Below are 24154 nucleotides of genomic sequence, written 5' to 3' on the forward strand. Positions count from 1 at the left end.
ATCATCACTTGCGCGTAAGTAAACGCCTTCGAGTATTACAGTTTTTTACTGCTTGCCTTATCCTTTAAGGATTGGCATGACACTGTACACATGCATCTGTTCTATTGATAATTTACATGAAATCGTTTAAGATCTAAGAAATTGATGACATTTTGATTTCAAAAATATAAAGTATTATTTAATAATAAAATGAATTATAATTACTCAATGATTTCCTCTTTTGTGGCTATGTTGCCATTAACCATTTTAGTAATGATACAATTATGATGTTCTTCAGAAACTTGTTCTCTTGACACTAAAGGTATGTCTTCTGTACAGTCATTATTCTGTGCAATAGATAACCAGTCATCTTTTTCAATTTCGTCGAGGCTGGCTCTTTTATCTGGTTCTCTTATTAACATTTTAGATATTAGCTTTTTACACTGCTCTGATACATGCTTTGGTATCGAATATTTGCAGTCCATTATCATAGTTAATGTTTCACTATCATTTGCTTCTTGAAACGGCAGTTGACCACATACAAGCATGTATAAAATAACTCCTAAAGACCACACATCTGCAACAATAATTTCGATAGAAATACTAAATATCGTTAAGTTTGACATAATATATTTGTGAATTTCGTACACAATTTGTATAGTTTAGAAAATGATAATAACCAAATTCTACAGACAATTCAGAGGTTTAAGGGAGCTACTAGATAAATATGCAGGACCATTAATATGAGCCATAATCAACTACTTTTACAACAATACATAGTTGAATGTATGCCTCCCCCCCCCCTCCGGCGTACATTACATTATCAATTCGAAAATCATGGGAAAACCACGGCATTTTTATTCTAAAGGTATTTTTATTTTCAAAATTAAATCACCCACAAAAAACTCACACAAATTTTCATGTCATTTTTTTTTTCATTTATATCAGGATTGTCGAGAATTACATTTTACGTTTAACTCGTTTATCTGACAACTTCAAACTATATTTACAACAATGTATTAGTGCGACGATTCCTTCATGAAATCATTTATTTCTAGAAGGGTGAACAAATCTACACTATATTAAAACAATTAAATGATCAATTTAGTAAATATTCACTAAAACTAGTAAATCATTCCAGAATGACAATTATTTGATGATAGATATGTGGTAAAAACATGAATACATTATACTACCGCAAAAAAAATGAAATAGAAATTGGAATTGGCAGAATTGTTTTTTTTTTGAGTTATTTTATTGTGAACAGGACAAGACAAATGCTGTATGCATTTATGCGTATCACAAGATGTAATCTGCAGATTCAGTTTAGATAAAAGGGATACTGCAAATAATTATTTTTGCAGACATGTTTTTAGGCATTCGGGCACAATTTGTTTAATTTTTGCGTGTTTTTTTAATAAAAATTGTGGTGTTACACGATTATCACTGAGAGACTTATATCGATCTTGCTAAAAATTTGTGTGCAAACTTTTCTCAAAATAGTAAGATACCAAATTTATTTCAGGCTTGATGCTGCATAAATACGCAAAATCGCTAAAAATGTTTTTTTTTTGCTTTACTGGGAATGAAGGCGCGCTTCGTGCGCTTTTGGTTTTATCTCTGTCTAATAACACTGGTAGAAAATCTACCATAAGTGTTGGGCGTCACACTAACGTCTGCTAATATTTTATAAGCATGTAACATGTTACTAAATCCGTCAAAACTATTTTTTAATAAATATATTAATAATGCTCAATGTCGTCATCATTGGTTTGAATAGTGAATTTGAAGAAAAGTTCAGTATAAGACAAAAGAGTTAGTGGGTTTGTCTAACATTAAAATGCCATTTATTTGCATTATAAAAAAGCTATAGAACTGAAATTTTACACAGATACTTACTATGCTACCTAGAAAACATGTAACCTACATGATTATGATTTAACTGTTTTCATTCATATGTTCACATCGATATGAATTTTTTAATTTAGCGTATCAAATTTTGCTTATAAACAGTTATACAGAAACTACCATCTCTAGCACATTGTATTTCTGGTTTCCAGTGTATTTTTACATGAAGAAAGTGATAAATGTTTTGGCTTTTTTGTTAAGGTATTAGGTAATTAGAATTTTGACTTTTAATAGTTGTGAGAGATTTTGAGACCGATACCTGTTTCTCCTTTTTTGCATTTTTGCTCATTCGAAAACTAACGGGCTATAAGTAAAATTTGACCTGCTCAATTAAAAAATTCGCATGAGCCTGGATGTGAAAATATGAACGAAAACAGTTAAATCAGAATCATCTAGGTTACATATTTCTAGGTAACATAGGAAGTAGCAGTGTTATATTTTAGTTGTCTAGTAGCCTTTTTATAATTCAAAGAGCATTGTATAATGATAGACTTAAACTTACTGACTCGGATACTGAACTTTTCTTTAAATTCACCTCTCAAACTTCACTGAGGGTGACTTTGGGCACAAAGACACAGTATATCTTCAAACTCTTTATTCTTTTACTTGAACTTCTCACTGACATTTAAAAAAAAACTAAATAATATTCACACACTTTATTACTACTTCAAATAGGGTTAGGGTGCCACTTTTCAATACACATGTTGTAATTCTACACACTCTTGGTAATGATTAATTTTTACTAAAATTTCTTGCTAGTTATATAACATATATTTTATCTGTTATCAAGGTTTCCACATTTCATTTTAAACACCTCAAACATTTCTACCAGGGTTATGAGTTATGACTGTTTTGAGGGTTATGAATTTAAAGCGCGGTAGCAGTTGCTGAAGCATACTTTATAAGATAAATAATCGAAACTATTTCAATTTATTTTGTAGTATAAATTACTTTCTTTGAGCATACTGTTAATTACTTGCATAGATTCAACAAGCATATTTCAATTCATTTATTGAGAATATTTTCTTATTTAATCATTATCTTACAAAGTGTATTCTTAGATTTAATTATAACAAATATTTCTGAGAAACTTGCGAGGCGATTCAGAGATATTGTTCTGAATTCAATGTTCTACTGTATTAATTAATAATATATTTTTTACTTTTACTATTATATTGGTGTTATTGCATTTGAAGTCATTTATCTACATAATTGCTACACAAGTCTCCTTTCACATAATCACTCCGAATCCACAGTCCTGGCAAACGATACATCAATTATAAACAAACTTTTATTTTTTCTCTGTTAACACAGACTCATCTCTAACTATTTTCCCTTATTGAAGCTTATTTTCTGCGCCAATAGTCAGTTCATATAAGTTTGGATCCTTTTATACAGTCGCAACTAATACATTTGCACTGTTCTTGTTTTGTAGTAAGTTTAAGTTTACTTCAACTTTATGTGACGTTATAGATTGTCCGACTTCTCCCTCTGTTTCTAATATTTACCATTTTCTCGAAGCGATACAAGGCGTATGATGTATGTATGTATGTATGTACTAAATTTTCTGACTTAACCAAATTAATTTTACCAATTTACAATCTGTGCTTTAAAAGAAATTAACTCATTTATACTATTTATTCTAAGTCTCAATGAATTATCAAAGTTTGAATAGCTAGAGCATAGCTCATTGCTATATCTAATTCAGCATGCAAAGTAATTTGTAAATTTATCAGACATATTGCTTTTATGAACCTCATAAAATTTTATTTATTTTCAAGCTTAGACATTTCCTCTTTAGTTTTATGCTTATTTTTTCGATTGTTTACTTGCTTGTTATATATTGGACCCATAATCGAGCTATTAACTTCGAGCATATTTTTTTTAATTGAGTTTATACTTTTGTCCAATACATACATCACACTAAGATAAACTATGCAACAATTTTATTTGTTTCAAGCTGTTTTTTTCTATTCCAACTGTTTGTTTTATACACTGTCATCTAGTGTAGTTATTTATGCATTTCAGAGATTAAAGTTCTTTTAACTATAATATCTAAAATATCAATGATCCTACTACCAAAACAGATACTCAATCCCTTATTAAAAGAATTCTCTTACGGATGATAATTTACCAGATAATGACTTGACAGATTATGTTGTTCAGACTTAATTGAACAATCATCAGTAGCGTAACTCGGGCCATTACTTACTTCCTCCGAATTTATAATCACGGAAATATACAAATTCGCACATTAAATATTAAGCTTTTTAGAATCATCATTGATTTAAATAATCAATTCCGAGTTGATACGTGCACTACACCACTTCTTAATTTTCCAACGAGGCAACTAGAAATTGAGTTTGGAATTGTTACGGATAGAATCGCGTATATACATGGCAGTTGCCTCTTTTACCGAGGCGTTTTCGGCGGCGATTAATGAGTGTGGCGACAGTTACCGGCGACGACTCGTGAGAGAAGGAGGTCAAGCGCCGACCTTTTCTGATTCCGGGACATTCGTTTTGCGGGACGAGTATACATTTGTTTAAATAAAATGATACGCGGCACAAGTAATGGCATCCCCATTAAAAATTTTACTCAAGATCGTATGTAAGAACTTACGTAAAATCATATATCAGATCTTATCAGCGATTTTCGACCTAGAACGAAGATAAGTTCTTACGAAAGATCTTATATGTGATCTTGTGTTTATGATAAAAAAATTATTTCCATCAAATATTTATTCAAGATCTTACGCAAGATAGTATATAAGATCTTGCATAAGACATTACGTAATATCTTTTCGAATTTCTTACATAAGATCTTATGCAAGATCTTACCGCCATGATCAAAATAAATCTTTTTATTAAGAATTAATTCAAGATCTTATGTAAGTTCTTATCTAATATCTGATATAACACTTAAAGAGATACAATTTTATTGATCACTCACTTTAAGCGTTACATAAGGTCCTTTATAAGAACTTACATAAGATCTTAAATAAATTATAAATTAAAAGATTTGTATTGATCATGGTGGTAAGATCTTGCATAAGATCTTATGCAAGAACTTGGGAAAGATATTACGTAATCTCTTATGCAAGATCTTGTATACGATCTTGCGCAAGATCTTGAATGATATTTGATGAAAATATTTTTTTTTATCATGAACATAAGATCTTGTATAAGATCTTACGGAAGATTTTATGTTAGTTTTTGGTTGAAAATCGTTGATAAGATCTTATGTACGATCTTGCGCAAGATCTTCGCCAGGATCTGATATAAGATCTTACGTAAGTTCTTATATAAGACCTCGAGTAATATATTTAATAGGGATATATGTACAAGAAACAAGAAGAGTATCAATCCATGGGTGCAGCCTGCCGAGAGGAAATAGAAATTTTAAGTCGAAAGCTAACTTGACCACACGTGGATGCTGACAACAAAGGCGAGACAAAGGCGGAACAAAAATTCGATGACACCAGAAACTTTGGTGGACAACCTATGGATGCTTGGCCTGGGATTCCTCACGAGACCAAAAGCTTAATATAACCAAAAGTGTAATAAATCTTAATTTTGATCACGCGTAACTGTAATACGACAACTTTTACTCGAACGGAATTATTTAGTACCGAAGAAATTCTACTCTTTTTCTATATAAATCAATAAATACACAGGTACTTATCTTTAGCTTTTGTAACTTTTGATGAATCTGTTTAACAAATTAATTGATTTATATAGAAAAAGAGTAGAATTTCTTCGGTACTAAATAATTCCGTTCGAGTAAAAGTTGTCGTATTACAGTTACGCGTGATCAAAATTAAGATTTATTACACCTTTGATCGTAGATAAGTTGATTTGTACGTTTGTGTCTAGTTTCGTGTCAAGCGTTTTTGGGAATAAACTCAGAATTCACGATTCGCCTTTACGTAGAAAAAGACTAGGGAAAACGATTTTATATTTTAGTTGGTGATTTTGTTTAGTTTAATACGATAACATTATAGCTTTTTGCAAAACTAAATCAAAATCTAGTAAAGCCAGTCGGTATTTGAGATAGTGGTAACTTATCCGAAATTTGTTATAATTTTGTGACTGAGGGAACGGTTGATATGCACGAACAAAAAGCTGTTGTAAGTTGATCGTTAATCATTCCTATGCGCTAAAGTAATTGAGTAGTATTAGAAGGTAAAGCAAATAAACAATTATTTTAATTTAAAAAATTACATTTTTAATTACTAGTCAACGCGGAAAAGTTGGATTGGAATACTTTGTTTTCTTAGAGTTGCGTAAAATTAAAAGTAATTGTCGCGTGACGTCATAGTGATTCAAGCTATACATGCCGTACACCCGATTGTGCTCGAAATCTTCGTAGCCAAGATATCGACTTATGAACGGGCAACGCTTGCTGGGTTCATGTAGCGCGTGCGATTATCAATTATTCTTCGAATGGCAAAGACAAAGAACGACTAAGAAAGAAGTTTGCGAATATACTGCCTGTAAAATTTGTTGCAGAGTGGATTTCAAGCAGCTATTTTCATAAAATCGCAAATACTTAAATCAACTTTGATGTCGGAGGCAACAATGAGACTACTGGGTACGTTGAACATAGCACCGTCATTCAGGGAGGAAGTGCACTACCTTGCACAACTGGCAGCAACCATCATCGCAATCCCGAGAGAGCGAAAGAGTAGCTGAGGAGAAGCGTCAGCGAGACCAACGACGACACAACGGCGGCCCAAGTGGAAGGTGCCTTCGAAGTCGCGTAAAGTTATTGCTTTTTTTTGCAGGTTTTAAAATATTATTTAAGATAAAGGCTCTGTAAAGAGTTTGGCGTTTCGTTATTTATTGTGTTCAGGAAATTGAGTCGATTCACGGAATATAGTTTGACTAATGTATAACGAGAGGCATAGCGAACGTTACTCCGCGATTCTGCCGTAAAAATTCAAGGTCGAAGGTGCAGAAAAATTGTGAGAGACGTGTGTTGACGCTGTGGTTTTGGGAAATATAATTGGACGTGAAGTAATTTTATTAGTTTTGAGAAGTTTTAGTGCAACTGACAGAGTGCGGCCAGCATAGTGAATCGGTAACTTAATTGATTTAGATTAGTGATTAGCTCACTTTGATTTAGAATAGAGAATAGAATTAAAGTAGTCAAATAGAATTAAGTAGAATTTGAAATAATTGATGACAGCTCAATGATCAGGTAAAAGTATTGAATTGAAAATTAAACAAATGTAGTTTAAATGCTAAAATCTTTGTGAATAATATGAGGATATTTTAATTTACACGCAGTTGTGCTCTCGTACTCGTATTTAAGACACGTAGAATAAGATATTGTTGTTAAATTGTAAATCGGTATGAAGAATTTAGTGTGTGCTCAGTAAGTTTTTAAAATATAGGATAAAAATACTTGTTAGCTAACTATTAATCGCAGTAGGCTTTTGAGGCGCTGCGACTTGTTTGATCTGAATACAATTCCATTCATTTGGGGCGTTAGAATTTATTTTAGTCGAACTTTTGAGCACATACGATTGACGGATCAATTGCATAAAATTAATTACAAATAGTCAATTTTGGAATGCTAGAGAACACTAGGAAAAGAAAAGGAAAAAGAATGGAGAAGAGGGAGGAGGCGCAGTACTAGAGAAGAGAAACTGAACAAAAGAGTTGGGCTCTAGCAGAATATCACAGAAGACTGAGAGCAGGAGAGCAGGTGTGGGCGGAGTTGGACAGAGTAGAGAAGGACATTCAGTGGCAGAAATGGGAAAACGAACTAGAGATTTAAGACAAGCAACAGACGTAAAAAAGTTAAAAAAAGTTAATAAAACCTCAGAATGAGGCCAGAATATTTGAGAAGAATAGAAAAAACAGGGGGAAATGGACTGGCTATAACAGCAAGATTCAGAATAGGCAACAAAGAAAGAGGCTCCAAATATTGGATGAAAGAGGAAGATTATCCAGGTTATGTAGAGAGGAACAAAAGACTTTCAAACATATATTTGTGAGATGCAACAAAACAGAGAGAGAGAGAGAGAGAGAGAAAGAGAGAGAGAGAGAGAGAGAGAGAGAGAGAGAGAGAGAGAGAGAGAGAGAGAGAGATTACATTAGATTTATTTTGCGTACATTATATTGTACGATTGTAAGTTTACAGCATTACAAGTGAGAAAAGAAAAAACAATAGATAATAGATTGAGACATGTTTAGATGTATGTATAGTGAGAGTGTGGCGATAGTGAAGGTGGAATGAGCGAGAAAGTAGGTGTGTGCGTGAGCGTGGACTGTGTACGAGTTATGTGTTTTCGAGTTGAAAAAAGTGATTCTTAGCAATTTTTTTGAAAGTGACGGTGGATGAAGTGTTTCTAATGTATGATAGCACTTGTGTAACGTGCTCCTCCCATGTGAATATAGAAAACTAACTGTCAGAGATTTGTGTATGTAGAGGGCCAAACCTCCTCCGTTCTGTTTCTGTCTCGTCTGTACAGTAGGTAGTCGTCCAGTGAAGGGATGGACGTTACCTTGTCGCTCAACCAGGTCTCAGTAACAGCTATTACGTGGAATGGAAAGCGAGTGGATAAGAAAAGCCTGACCATCTCAATGTGACCCGTAAGCGAGTTCGCATTAAAATCACAGACTCGTAGACCTTCGGACAGAGATACCTTAGCACCAGATGAAGACGTGGCAGATGAGCTTGATGATGGGTGTGGTGGAATGATGTGTGTGTTGTAGCTTCAGTGTTGGACGATGTTGGCAGCGGGCGGAAACCGGGCTAAAAAAAGTCTCCAGCTTGGCGTCGGTGTTGATGATGGTAGCACGCTCGCTGTCATCGTTACAGCGCATGTAAAGTCTCCCTTCTCTGACGAGCGTTCGGCAGCCCTGCCCCTTTTTGGGCTTCAGCCTAGCCCTTGTACGCAGCTTATGGACGTCTGAGGGGAGCAGCTCGTTGATGTTTATGAGCCCTTGATGGTCAGGACTCAGAGCTTTAGCCTCCTCCAGCAAGGTAGCGTCCAATTCGCTAGTGTGTCGCTTGCGTTTTCAGGCTTTGGCGATGACGATCGAGCGTGCAAGCGCACTTGAAAATAGGGTAACGGCTAGTGGTGGCAGTCTGCCGTCACCCCTGGCGGAGCTGTTTGTAGCATCCAGCCTCCCCATGGTCCTGACTATGGATGCTACGTCTCTTTTAAGGACCGAGGGGTCAAACGCGTTCACAACTGAGAAAGCGAGGAGGTGCAGCGAGGTTTCACGGGTATAGTGCAAACCCGTGACAACGACCACACAGTTCGAGGTCTGCTCCTGGCGCCTCTTGACCTCGGCCAATTCACTGCGTAGGCTGCAAATCTCCGCAGTGTTGGGCACAGTGCTGCCGTTGTCCTGCTGCATTGTCGGGCTCCTCGATGACAGATCTTGGATTTGTGCCTGCAGCTCGGTGATGATGGACTCAGCATTGTGTATGCGAGTTTTGAGTGCAGGCAGCTCATCGAGGGCCTTAAGTCGCTTCTCCAACGGGCCCAGACGCTGCTCAATTTTAGAAATCCTCTCCGACACGATGTTCTGGGTCTTGCGGACCTCCATTTGAGCATTACGTATGTCGCCCAGTGCTCCGCGAATGTCCCTCAAAGCGGCCTCAACGGACGGCGTAGGTGTTGTTACTCCGGCCGATCGGGTTAGTGAGGGATTTCTCGACGTGTTGGCTGATGGTGGTGCTGACCTCGTCTTCTTGTTCACCGACTGCTGATGTTTGGGAGTATTCTTGCCTGCTGCTGTTGTTGCAGTTACTCCCGTTGCTGATGTTGTGGCAGAGGTGGATTTAGTCATCAGTTTGGTACCCTTGGCGTTATAAGGGACAAGCTATAATCTACCTGTCGTTCACCACGATAGTTTTGATGTTTATGGTGTTTTGGCATTTGACGTGGTAGTGCAGACCACAAAATTCACACTTTTTTGGGGCACTTCCACACTTTTCTCGCAGTTTGCACTCATTTTTCGTCGATAACTTACTAGCAGTCGGTAAAGCAGATATTTGTAGGAGGATGATAAGTTATCGACGAAGTGAAAGAGTTGGAGTTGTGACTCTTACGGCTAGATGGAGCGTTAGTGGAAAGAGCGTGAAAGTACCGACCTCGATCAGAGTGAAGTCGCCTTGAAAGTTCTCTCACGATGCAGCAGATGTCACCACGATGTTGATTGCGGAAAGAAAGAGACGCCGTGCAAGTGAAGAAACAAGCGAAGCCAAGCCAAGCAGATTTGTAGGTTAGGAGCCGTGTAGAATGTTTGTAGTAGAAAAGATGATCGACGTGAAGGTTTCAAAAAGGAGCGTGCAACTATCCAGAACAGAAGAGGGCCCGAAGGCAAGAAGCAGCAGAAAAGCAGTACAAGAGAGAGAGAGAGAGAGAGAGAGAGAGAGAACCTAGCAAAACTATACAGAGTAATATGGGTAAGGGAGGAAAAGAGGAAGGAAGAAAAAATTTAAAAGAAAAAAAATAGGCGAACAGTGGAAGAGCGAACAAAAAGAGCAATCGAAAGGAAGCAAGAGCAAAAAAGAAGAAGAGGAAAAACCTGGAAAAAAACAACCGAAGAGAGAAAGAAAGAAACTGGACAAAGAAACAAGAATAGTGCAGGGACTTTTCGAGAGGTAGGAGAGACGAGAACTGAATGACGAGGTAGAGGGATGGATAATTGGCAAGATTTTAGAGAGAAAGAAAAGAAGCTCTAAAAAAGAAAATGCAGGAACTGAGATAGGACGGGGAGTTGATGAAAGGAAAAATGGAAAACACGCTGAAAGAGATGGATGAGATGAAAAAAGGGCTTGCAGGAAGGAAGAATACAGTGGAGATCATAATGAAAAGGCAGGAGATGAGAAAAGCAAAAAGAACAATAGAAAGAGGATAAGGGAGAATTTCGAGAGAAAAAAGGGCTGATGCTGCAGGAAATAGGAAAGTGCAGAAGGTTATTACCAGAAACGAGAAAAAAGAAGATAAATGAAAGCACCGGCGCCAAGAACAAAAATAGCACTATAAAATCACGAGAGAGACCCACCAGGCCTGATGCACTTGTTATGAAATCAGCTGAGGTGAATTCGTACGCTGATATTTTGAAGTCTGGAAAGTAAGTTTTTATTGGGCCCTCTAGGGCCTCCTGTCCATTCTTTGCCCAGTCCCCTGTTGCTAGTCTGATCGAGTCTGTCAGTGGCTTCTTCGGGTTTTGCAAGACACTGCACAGCCTGACCGTGTCTGATAACGTGCTTCGGCTTTTGCAGTATCGCTTCCAACGCTCCACCCCGGCTTTTTCGATCTCCTTCTTATATACATTTTGCTCCGTTTGTCCTTGTCAATCTTCGTGTGCTTGAATCCATCTTACTTTCTTTCTGCGTTTCTCCAGTGACTTATTCCACCAGGGAGGACCTTTCGATGGCCTCTTCAGCTTAAGTACAAAATTGTTCTCGTAAGAACTTATTATTATGGCCCTTAGGATCCTACTTCAGTGATCGATGTCCTCTGCCGTCCCGTATGTGACAGTGAAGCAACTGATCTTAACAACGGCCTTAAGTTCCTCTCTGTAACCTACCCAGTTTGTTTTCCTAGGGTTCCTTATGAGCTGGTCGAGCGTACTTTATTTGCCGAGTCTGAACACAATGAGTTGGTGATCCGACATGGAGACTTCTTCCGACACCCTCCAGTCCATAACCTCGGACCACACGTTCCTGGAGGCCAGTGTGATATCTATGACCACCTCCCTTACGGCGTTTCAGAACGTGGGTCTGCTGCCCGTATTGAGAAATTCCATGTTTGTTGCAGCCAAGAACTCTAATAGACTTTCTCCTCTAGAATTGTGTGTTTGCATCACAACCCATTATAAGCTTGGTGCCTTCGGCTTCGCATTCTCTAATTAATGCAACCATTTCCTCTCGTGGGCAGGCTTCCTCGTAAGGAAAGTACGCTGTGGTAATTATAATGACTTTCCGCTCACCTTCAGTTCCCTTGTAGCTTACCCTCGCCGTAAATAGACCCCTTGAGCAGTACTTTGGCACCGTCTCCACCTGAAGCCCCTTAACAATAAGGCATGTATTAGTCGAAACAGGACTGCGCTGATCAATGTACATATTCCGTTTAAGCCTGTGATTTTATCGTTGTGAATCCAAGGTTCTTGCATTAGGCAAATGCCTGTACGCACCCCCGTCATACGTCTAGCCAGAATGGCCGAGGCACTCTTGCAATGATGCAAATTAATCTGCGTAAACTCTATGGTGGTGTCCGGTACAGATCCGGCCCGATTCATATTGTTCACGCTGTTGCGTTGCCCCCGATCAGCCATCTTGTTCGAGAGCATCGCTTCCCGCATCTACCTCTATAATTACCTTATTTAGGCCAGGATCGACTTCCATAACCTCGACTTTCGTCTGTCCCGGCTCTCCCTCTGTATTTTCCTTAAACCGGACGACATGTGCCCTGCCGCCTCCACAGAAAGGACTGAAGTCAAGAGCCTTTAGTGCCTCGACCTCAATCCTTTCCAGCAGCACCCGAATGGCCGTCTCCTCCTTCTTTTTTCCCTTGGTGCCCACCGTCACCGTTTTGGTTTTGGCGACCACCCAGGAGTCCGGTGTGAGTGTGGTATTCTGCCTTTTCAAGCGCTTCACCACGACCTTCGAAGTATGCACTCCAGGGGCGTAGATCATCGCTCTGACCAGCTTTTGGAGGTCTCTTATCCCAATAGCCTTGAGTTGGGTTCGCTCCCCACACGACCATTTAGTGGCATTACTAAGTAACCACTCCTTGTCCTTTTGGTCCTTGCAGTGGAAGATTTGTGCACCCCTCTCGAACCAATTATCCAAGAATGTTGGGAAATAGCCTCCGTCTGGGGCGTCATCAATCTCCCCCTCCAAGGCCTCCAGGACCTTCTTTCCCTGGTCCTCGTCGAGGCGCTCTTCCGGGTGCTTGACCGGTGGCCACCATTAAGTCAGTAGCCACCGCTGTAGCTCTTTGGAGCATCCCCAACGGACCTCTTCTAAAGCTCCCTCGGGGTGGAGCTGTCGGCGGTGTTTTGGTCGCGCCCGCAAGGGTCCCAACCTGAGACCCCCCAGGAGCGTTCTCCAGACGCTTCGTCCACAGATTCGCCCCCGAGGCTAGCTTCCTATTAGCGTGTCTGTTACTTCTCTTTACCTTACTGTTTTCATTCCCCGAGGAGGCACCGGTATTTGCCGCTGGGACGGACTCCGCAGCCGCCCGGTGACTCTCCTGGGAACTTGCACCGGTATTTGCCGTCTTGACGACAGCCGCCCGGTCTTCCAGAATATCGTCCGTGAGGACTTGGTTTGAGCTGGGGAGCTCCTTTGTTGCTGGCACTTTTGCAACCGTTTCCTGTGTTTCATTCTTTTTCATTTAATTTTTTTTATATTAACGGGTGTGTTAGTGTGCGTGGACCAAGCCCCGCCCCCGCATCTTGAATCAGTACGCCCCCCAGAAGCCACTCAGCGCGAAGAAGCCAACCCCGACGCCTGTGGCCTTAGCAAGGCCCTCCACCCAACCCAACATGGCCCTATCCGGTCACCAAGCGGCCCTGTTAGGTCAGGCGGGATTTTTCGTCGGTTGATAGGGCAGCCAGGTCATGTTGGTTAGGCTGACCCGGTCCCCTGTACTATTCGACGGCCTAGGAGCGCCAGACAACCTAGTTTTTCTACGGTACCCTCACATGGGTTGTGTATCCCAACCGGCACTACTGCTTTTGCCTGGTTGGAGGATTGCTCCTAGTCTCTAGTCGGTCCGCCGAGCAGTTTTCGCTCTCCTCCCTCTAATCCAAGGAGAGTTGAGTGAGTCCCACCCTCAGGCCCGTTGAAAGTCCGAAGCAAGGAAGAGCCCTTTTTAAGGGGATCCCGCACTCAAGCATATACATTTGAGAGCCCGTTTTACAGGGAATCAGACACAGACATTCACTCTCTTTCGCCGGGTCTGGGTCTGAGATCCACCGCACAATCGACCAGAGAAGAGGGATGTTCCTGTTAGCACTAGAAGAAATGCAACTGTATGGAACAGCGAACAGCAAGGCGAAGTAGGCGACGGTAAACATCACCCATGCATGTGACGCTGCTATGCCTCGAAGAGTGGCATACAGTAGACGACTACCAGTATACTGGTGGGACAAGGAGATTGCGAGTGCACGTAGCGAGTGCAATCGAAACACAAGACGAGAACAACGGGCGAGAGAAAAATACTATAAAACTGGTATAGGCAAGGAAATAGTAAATGCCTGCGGTAGAGAAATGAAGGACGCTAAAAGAAGTCTTAAGAAAAAAATCCGCGAAAACAAACGACGCTGCCTTAAGGAATTACAGGACAAGGTTGATTCCAAAACCCTTGGAATCGACCGTATAAAATAGTAATGAAGAAGATTAAATGAAGCTACGTTCCTTCACCAAAGTACCCGGAGCTATTGCACTGGATAGTGACCACACTGTTTCCCAGGCAACTGGAAGAGCCAAGTATCATCGAAAGAGGTATAAATTAAGAGGCTATCCCTCCGATCACGATTAAGAAATTGTTAGCCGCCTGCAGAAGTGTAGGAAACAACAAGGCCCCAGGACCGGATAGCATTCCATATATTGTATTAAAGCATGCCATTCACGCTTATCCAGAGGTCTTCGTAGACTTGTATAATACATGTCTAGAAGAAGGAACATTCCCCATAAACTGAAAGAAACAGCGACTAGTGCTTCTGTCAAAGGAAATGAAACTACCCCAGAAGTCCTTATCATACATTCCGCTCTGCAGGCTGAATACCCCAGGCAAGATCCAGGAACGCATTATCTGCGTCAGAATAGATAATTTTATAGAAGGAAGAGTTGGATTAGCGGAACATCAATATGGCTTCAGAAAGAAGCGTTCAACCCTGGACGCAGTTAGTCTAGTGATTGACACTGCACAAACAGCGATAGAGGGAAAAAGATGGAAGGAAGGAAAAAAGAACTATTGCGCTATAGTTACATTGGATGTCAAAAATGCATTCAATTCGGCCAGATGAAGTGAAATACACGAGGCACTCCGGAAGCAAGATGTGCCCATATACAGGGTGGGCCATTTTAATCAAACCAGTCTAATAACTCCTAAATTAAGCCATGAACAGAAAAATTGTTCAGATGAAAGTTGTCCAGGATCAAAGGGGACATCTTTTTGTGCAATTAGTTTTGACCTTGAACTCAAATTTCAAGGTCATTTGAAGGTCAAATTTTTTTAAAATAGTAACCCCTATTTTTGATAGCAGATTCGGAAAGAACAGGAAATTATACGTCAAAAACGGTATTTCAAAATTTTTTTCATGACCTTCACAAGGTCATTTCAAGGTCAAATGTTAAGAAATACTGTAATTGCTATTTAATCGCATTTTCTGATAGAATAATCGTAGTTAATGTACTTTTATGATGAATATTCAAACCCAATGTGACAATGACCATGAAAATATTTACCTTGAAAACAAAATAATTCCCTAATTTCAGCGCTACCCAGGAACAACGACGTGGACGTATTAAGATTATGTTCCCTTTGTGGTGCTTTTTTAACGTGAGTCCCCTTGCCTCTCACTGGGGTGCTTGTTTACTGTGAGTCCCCTTGCCTCTCACTAGGATGCTTGTTTAACATTCGTTAACAAATTGTTAGTGGTCAAAAGTAAATTTTGAAGTAAACATGATAATTTTAAATATCTGAGTTCTTAATGGGAGTGGGAAATGGAACGTTAAAAATCAATGTTGTCAATTCATTCACGGTCGAAGCAGAGTCAAGTAAAAGTTTAACGTTTCAAAAGCGTAAAAAATGGTTAAACAATAAAGGTATGATGTTAAAAAATACATTATTTAAGATAAAATATTAAACATCATTTTGCTTTTGTAATATTAAAAAAAATTTTTTAATAATTGTATTTGCCAAAGTGCATCATTCCAATTTAGATGTTCTTTTTTAAGTTGAATTTCTTTATGCCTAGTCAGAGAAAAAGGCTGAGAGAAGGAAAGCAAACTCACCATTACTAGAGCAGAGTGTCGGCTAGTCCTCGAGCTCGATGAACTTTATCCTCCTCGCGATTCTTGTCGCTCCTTCGCTCGACCCGCCAGGTCTGCCCCTTCTTACTCAGTGTACTGTCAGGGTCCTCGCATCGAAACAACCAGAATCGAGCCGCATCAACATGCGCACGATACTCCCAAGGATGAATCACCAATCATCCGTTAAGATCAGTACATAATCTTTCCGACTACATTAAACTGCAAATTGTCAACTTCCGATTTCGCTAGACACTGACAAAAAGGTGACATACCTAGGTTTGAATACAGCCCATAAGATATCTGTAATGATATCATTTCCAGTTTAGATGTTTTTTTTTTTTAAGTTGAATTTCTTTAATCTAATATGAATTGTAATGATTGTTCTCACGCTGTCTTCAATTTAAATCACAATGTCTTAATGTAAGAAAATAATAAATTACAAATTTGATTTAAAAATTATACAGTTTGAAAATTTCTCCTTTCTTGTTGTCACTTTCTTATTTTGGTTTAGTTTCAATTTCAATAAAGAGTGAATGTAAATAAAATAGTTTTTCTTATTATAAACAAAATTTTCAACATGGGCGATTATCAATCCAATAAAATTGTTGATATGATAATGATCTTAGGCGAAACCCAAAACAATGCCAGAGCCGCGATGCGACTCTACGCTGAACGCTTTCCTCTAAGAAGGCGTCCTACTCACCACACATTACTCAGATTACTTCGAAGAGCTCGTGATGGACATCTTCGTCGTCAACGCAGACACCACGAATACAACGAAAATGATCCTAATGTTATAGCCGCCTTAGCAGCTGTTCATCTCAATCCACAAATTAGTAGTCGACAAATTGAAAGAGAAATCGGTATACCACGAAGAACAGCATTGAGAATTCTCAATAATCTCCACTATCACGATTACCACATAAGATTAGTTCATGAGCTGAGGCCACGCCATTTTCTAATGCGTATTAACTTTTGCCAGTGGGCTTTAGGAGTTTTACAAAATGATCCAAATTTTTTCAGATTTATGTTTTCTGACGAGGCTATATTTCGCAGTGATGGTCAATTAAATAGGCACAATAGTCACTACTGGTCACCTGTAAATCCCCACTGGTACAGGGCTATTGACCATCAAAACCGATGGAGTTTAATGGTGTGGTGTGGGATCATTAATGGTTACCTGATTGGGCCATATTTTTTCGGTCAAAATGTTAACCAGAATAGCTATTTGGCATTGCTCAGAGATCGACTGCCAGAGCTTTTAGAGGATGTTGACTTTCGGACGTTTCGGACGTAAAATTTCCTGTTCTTTCCGAATCTGCTATCAAAAATAGGGGTTACTGTTTAAAAAAAAATTTGACCTTCAAATGACCTTGAAATTTGAGTTCAAGGTCAAAACTAATTGCACAAAAAGATGTCCCCCTTGATCCTGGACAACTTTCATCTGAACAATTTTTCTGTTCATGGCTTAATTTAGGAGTTATTAGACTGGTTTGATTAAAATGGCCCACCCTGTATATAAGAAGGATGATGTCCGACTACTTGAAGGACAGAATCTTATTATATGACACTGATTACGGTACCAAGACCTATAAAGTTACAAGAGGCGTTCCCCAAGGGTCAGTACTTGACCCATCGACTTGAAACATCATGTACGACGGGGTATTGAAGCTACAATTACCTGAAGGAGCAACAGTCGTGGGATTCGCTGACGACATAGCTCTAGCGGTAGTAGCGAAACATAAAGAAGAGGTGACAAACATATTTGAAGAGTCAACCCGTATAATACACGAATGGCTAACAGAAACGGGTCTGGAATTAGCCAGTCAAAAAATGAAAGTAATTCTCATTTCCAGTAAGAAAAAGATGAAGGAAATCACACTGACGGTGGATGGACATGAGATCATTTCTCAACCAACTATTAAATACTTGGGCATCACCATCGATGCAAGACTAAGTTTTAAACAGCATCTGGAAGCAGTCAGTGATAAAGCAGCAAAAGTTGGCGCTGCTCTATTACAATTGATGCCAAATGTAGGAGGGCCAACTTATTGTTAGAAGCGTAGGTTACTCTTAGCTAGTGTAACCAAATCGATTATGCTATACGGAGCCCCAGTATGGGCAGATGCGATGCGGGTGACCGTATGCACGACAGTTGACTACCGTGTATAAGCGAAGCCAAAAAGAGATCTGGAATGCTACAAGAAATCCGACGATAGCTAACTGGCAAACAAGATAGGACGCTTGTGGCAAAGGGCGATGGACTCATCGCCTTATAGCAAAGATAGAAGACTGGATTGGAAAAAGACATAGGGAAGTTAACTTCTACCTCACGCAGTTTCTAACCGGGCATGGATGTTTCCGGGCGTACCTGCATAGGTTCAAACTAGACAACCGTCCGAACTGCCTAATATGTTCGGATGCAACTGAGGATGTTGAGCACGTCTTTTGCGAGTGCTCACGATATCAGCAAGAGTGAAAAGAACTTGAGAGTTATCTTCAGACCAAAGTAACTCCTGAGTCGATTATGACCGCCATGCTGATTTCAGAGGATGGATGGTGCGCAGTCAGCAACTATGCAGCAGACATTCTCAAGAAAGTCAGAAAGGACAAACAAGACAGAAAAAGACGAAAAGGCTGAGTATGTACGTGCATGTGTGACGCAGAAAATGAAGGATGATTATAGTGATGATGACCACATCAACCAGGATCGGGGAAAAGCCTCCCCGCGAAGCATTCCTTGACGGTAATACCGCGGGGTCTAGGAGCTAGGCACATTTACCGAGGATCGATAAAGGCAAAGAGGGTGTTCCTTTTTACGGCTAAATGTTTTTTTCGTTTGGCCGTAAGAGGGATGGGTTTAGTCGGTGTGAATCCGACACACGGCTGACATTGGGGATTAGGCTGTTCCGACGACTCCATAAACAAGGTCATGCTATTGTCTTTTTCAGATTTTCCCTAATACCTCTTTCTCCAAAAGAGAAAAGAAAAAAAACACACCCGCGCGGGAATGCCGATATCCCGTATGTGGCGCGTCCCTTATGTGGCGGATAGGGAAATGCTCATCGGTGCGTGGAGGTCTCCTTAACCGGCCTAAGGGTAGAGCAGAAATAAAATATGCTCCGTAGACCAAACAGGCTAGGGGAAGAAACCCCGAAGATAAATCAAACATGGATTAATAACATTACTACCCCAAGCGGATCAAACCACAGTGCCTAGTTCCGCCATCGATTCCGATCGGGTGGAAGCCCTGTTGGTCGACGCTGGCCCCATGGAGTTTGGGGGGGGGGTAAACTCACTTAAATGCCGCAGAGGTTTATCACCTGACCACTGCTGCTTGTAGAGACGCAGGTGATATGGGAATGGAGGTTGATGCAGACAGAGATAAGAGAGCTGCATGCATAACGCAAAGGAATGCGCACTTGGATCGCCTTGGCAGCAGAATCGATGAACTGATAAATTATGTCAGGGACAGGCACAATGTGCACAAGCAAATTGAAGATCTTTGGAGCAAAAAGGAGAAAAAGGCAAGCATAGAGGATAAAAGTGTCCCTGGCGTTACAAACTAGAACAGGGCCAGCAAAAATGGACAGAAGCGAGCAAGACCTCTCAGACCAGATTATTTAATCATCAAGACTGCAGAAGCAAAGAGCTATGCAGACATTTTGTCCAAAATAAATGCAGCTCCGTCACTTAACACACTAGGGAATAACGTAAATAAAATACGCAGAATAGTTGCAGGCGATCTTCTGATAAAGCTTAAACGCACAAAAAAGTCAAAACCTCAGACTTCGAAGAAGCAGTTAAAGCAGTACTAGTGGAAGGCGCTACAATAAAAGCACTTCAAGAAGAAGAAACCATTAAAGTAAGAGATCTGGACATGCTTACCTCAAAGGAGGAGGTACTAGAAGCACTACAGAAGGAAATTGGCGAAGATAAAATCATAGAAGTCTCTACGATAAGATCTCTGCGAAAGACGTATGGTGAATCGCAGATTGCAGTGATACGGGTACCAGCTCAGATGGCGGCTAAGATCACTAAGCTACAGAAGATCAGAATAGGATGGGTCAACTGTAGGATCCAGGTGGCTAACCACACAAACAAGCCGCTTAGGTGTTATAAATGTCTAGGTTTTGGCCATATCGGTAGAAAGTTCACAGTAACTGAAGACAGACGTAAGCTTTGCTTTAAATGTGGAAAAGATAGGAACAGTGCAAAGAAGTGTAAGAACCAACCCAACTGTGTACTCTGCAAAGGAGGCACAGGAAGGTAGAGTGACCACGCAGCTCGTAGCTATGCATGCCCAGTTTACTGAGCTGCAGTAGAAGCCACTGACAGACAAAGAAAATAAAAAGAGTACAGTTAAATATGAATCACTGCGCGACTGCACAGGACCAACTGAGCCAGTATGTCTGTGAGACAGGAATCGACATAGCCATCGTCTGTGAACAATGGCATGTGGAGACGCCACTTTCCAGGAAAAAATGACAAGACGTAATGAAGGCGCCAAGGTCGTAGGCGTATACATTTACAGCTGCTATGCTTCTCCTAACACGTCGATAGAACAATTCAGACAACTGTTAGACCAAATAGTACAAGATGCTGTAGTAAGAAAATCGGTACTGATAGCAGGCGATTTCAATGCCTGGGCAGTAGAGTGGGGCAGCCAAATGACGAACGAAAGAGGACGAGCGCTATTGGAAGCTTTCGCCCTCCTTGACTTAATCTTAGTTACCCAGGGATGTTTTTACATATTTCAAAGAGGAGTCGCGGAATCCATCATAGATCTCACGTTTGTCAGCAGTTGCCTGATTGGCTCAGTTAGATCGTTGATGGTGAGCGATCATTACACAAATAGTGACCATCAAGCGATAATAACGGAGATAAGAATATCAAAACAGAGATCCAACGGAAGGGCAACGACAACAAAAATCGGTTGGAAAACGAAGGATTATGATAATGAGACATTCCTGCTGGCTCTAGAAGAAATACAGCTGACCAATCAAATAAAGTAAATTATAGTATATTAAATAATATGAGGTATACAATATTATAGTAATATTACAATATTATTTTATTCATAATATAACAAACACAGAATTGTTGTGATCAATTAGGTTCTGAATCAAATAATTGCTAACTAAAAACTCAAATAATATATTGATTAGATACAAACCATTCTTGTGTACTTACTATCTCACCATGCCTGTTTCATTAATATTAAACTGAGCCCTTCATGGAACATAACACTTTTGAGTTTGTGTTATATTATGTTTGCAAAAATATTGTTATAAACTTGACTTACTTTGATTAATCTCACTTTATTTTTAATATGTAATTTTGTTTTAATTGACATACATACATACAATTATATTACATTTGTAACTCATTACACATTATGTTATTAACATGCACATAAAAATAATTGAACTCGCAACTTCTTAATTTTTCGTGTATATCATTACAATATCATTTTCTTTAAATTTTCCTTGGAGCTATGAACATTTATACCTAATATCAACTGAGCGACGTTAGGAGTGAGGTGACCCCGCTAGTTACAATATTACAAGGAAAAACTCCTCGAGTCAATCACAGCCATTAGCTATAAATTTTGTGTTGTGTATTCATCACATATTAGTCAAGTGTTACTAACACCTACAAGTCACACACCAATACACTGAAACGGTCCGCGATTAGTTGGTACGCGAACGCGAGGAATTCGAGACCCGAGGTTAGTAAATAAGGAGACTAGCACATCCGAAGAACGACAATAGACTTTAATCCACCCGGTAAAATCTATTGAGTGAACAAAAGACTTCCCTTTCCTCTAAAGTGGGAGACCCACCAGAGGAGAGCTGCTCGTTTGTTGAAGGGGATGAGTAGGGGATATCCACTACGCATACCCGGCACACTTTGGTAAAACACGCAGCTTTTAGACTGATGTGTGAGGTACTACCATCTCACCACGAGTCCATGACCAGATAGCTTCACCTAAGAACAGGGTACTACTATCCTGAACCGGTAAGACATCTGAAGAGGGGCAGGGAGAGGATGATCTAATGAAGGTGTCGCACTAGAGAAACAATTGATTTGTAAATAATAAATGTTTATTCACTTGATCTATGTTGACAGGCGATACTGGATCTCATAACCTATAGGAGAGGGGAGTTGACTGCTCGCATACTCTTCTAGAGCCAGGGGCTCATAGACTACTGGGTATGGAGGAGACCGGAGCAAGCAGCGAGAACTACCCTTCGCTATTTCCTTAGTTGAGAGCTAGATCATTGATACTCGCTGCTGTCTCCGGGGCTCCTTATGTACCCGTGTCAGTCTCTCTCTCTCTCTCTCTCTCTCTCTCTCTCTCTCTCTCTCTCTCTCTCTCACACACACTCTCTCTCTCTCTCTCTCTCTCTGGTGAGTCGCTTTGACAGCTTTTCATTCTGCTCCTACTTTCGCACTGCTTTTCTGCCGTTTCTTGCCTTCGGGCCCTCTTTTGTTGTAGATTGTTGCACGCTCTTTTTTGCAACCTTTACGACGACATATAAATCGCTGAAGGTTGCAATTTATTTTCAACATCTTTTCTGCACAAACTTTCTGCACGGCTTCTAACCTCAAAATCTACTCGGCTCGGCTTGGCTTGGTTTCCCGCTCGCACGGCGTCTCTCTCCGCTCCTAATCAACATCGAGGAGACATCTACCGCATCGAGGGAGAACTTCTAAGGCGTCTGCACATTGTTTGAGGTCGGTACTTTCTCGCTCTTTACACTAACGCTCCATCTAGGCGTAAGAGTTATAACACCGACTCTACCACTCCGTCGATAACTTAACATCACACCACGAATTTCTGCTCTACCGACTGCCAGTAAGTTATCGACGAAAATGAGTGAGAACGGCGCAAAGAGCGAGGAAGTGCCTTTTCGGCAATGCGGCAGCTGTAAACAGCCTATTCAGCACAAGGAGCCGAAAAGGTGTGCTTTTTGCAAGCTCCATTACCACGTCAAATGTCTGAACACCATCAACATCAAGACAGTCGTGGTAAACGATAGGCAGTTTATAGCCTGTCCTCCCTGTGCGGACGCCAAGGGTGCCAAGGCGGGACTCAGGTCAACATCAGCGGCGGGAGTGACTGCGACAACAGCGGCTAACAAGACCACCCCAAAACAACCGGGGACGAAGAAGACGAGATCGGCACCACCATCAGCCAACACTTCACGAAGTACATCACCAACTCGCTCATCACCAACCATCGAAGCTGCATTGAAGGACATTCGTGAAGCTCTCGATGACATCCGCAATGCTCATGCGGAAGCCATCCAGACACAAAACATCGTGTCGGAGAGGATCTCGAGAATTGAGCAACGTCTTAGCCCGCTGGAGAAGCGCCTAAAGGCCCTCGATGAGCTGCCTGCACTCAAGACTCGCATACTTAATGCTGAGTCCACCATCACCGAGTTGCAGGCACAAGTCCAAGATCTCTCATCGAGGAGCCCAGCATTGCAGCACGACAACAAAAACAATAGCAGCAGCGCTGCGGAAATTAGCAGCCTCCGCAGTGAGCTGCACTACACCCGTGAGACCTCGCTGCATCTTCTCGCGTTTGCAGTCATAAACGCACTTGACCCAACGGTCCTGCGGAGAGATGTTGCATCCGTCAGGGTCATGGGTAGGCTCGATGCACCCCGGAACACCGCCAGGAGTGATGGCAGATTGCCACCACTGGCCGTCAACCTCTCGTCGAGTGCACTAGCACGAGCAATCGTCGTTGCCAAAGCTCGTAAACGCAAGCTCCACACCAACGAGCTGGACGCAACCGTGATGGAGGAGGCCAAAGCTCTGAGCCCTGACCACCAAGGGCTCATAAACATCAATGAGCTACTCCCCACCGACGTCCACAAGCTGCGTTCACGGGCTAGGCTGGAAGCCAAGAGGAGGCAGGGCTGCCGAACGTTCGTCAGGGACGGGAGATTGTTCGTACGCTGCAACGATGACAACGAGCGTGCAACCGTCATCACCACCGACGCCGAGCTGGATAATTTTTTAGCACGGATCCCGCTCGCCGTAAACATCACTCCACAATGAAGCTGCCACACATACATTTCATCCCATCACGTCCGCCATCAAGCTCATCCGCCGTGTCTTTATCGGTTTCTAAGGTATCTCTGTCTGAAGGTCTAAGGGTCTGTCATTTTAATGCGAACTCTCTCACGGGTAACATTGAGATGATCAGGCTCTTTTTATCCACTCGCTCTTT

The 24154-nt window shown here is 40.9% G+C and overlaps 1 protein-coding gene across 18 annotated transcripts in view; it reads right to left on the bottom strand.

Moving 5' to 3' along the window:
- The window catches only part of LOC100679361 (SNF-related serine/threonine-protein kinase), a 738484-nt gene that overhangs the window by 184043 nt on the left and 530287 nt on the right, over window positions 1-24154 (bottom strand). For all 18 annotated transcript variants that reach the window (XR_004227330.2, XR_004227328.2, XR_004227331.2 and 15 more), the window contains one exon: window positions 205-556. Coding sequence is in view for 14 of the 18 variants with exons in the window: in XM_032601900.1 (XP_032457791.1) it covers window positions 205-556 (352 nt within the window). In the remaining 4 variants the exon portion in view is untranslated. The remainder of the gene's footprint in view (window positions 1-204; window positions 557-24154) is intronic.

Source organism: Nasonia vitripennis, assembly GCF_009193385.2.
Source record: "Nasonia vitripennis strain AsymCx chromosome 4 unlocalized genomic scaffold, Nvit_psr_1.1 chr4_random0003, whole genome shotgun sequence".
NCBI lineage: Eukaryota > Metazoa > Arthropoda > Insecta > Hymenoptera > Pteromalidae > Nasonia > Nasonia vitripennis.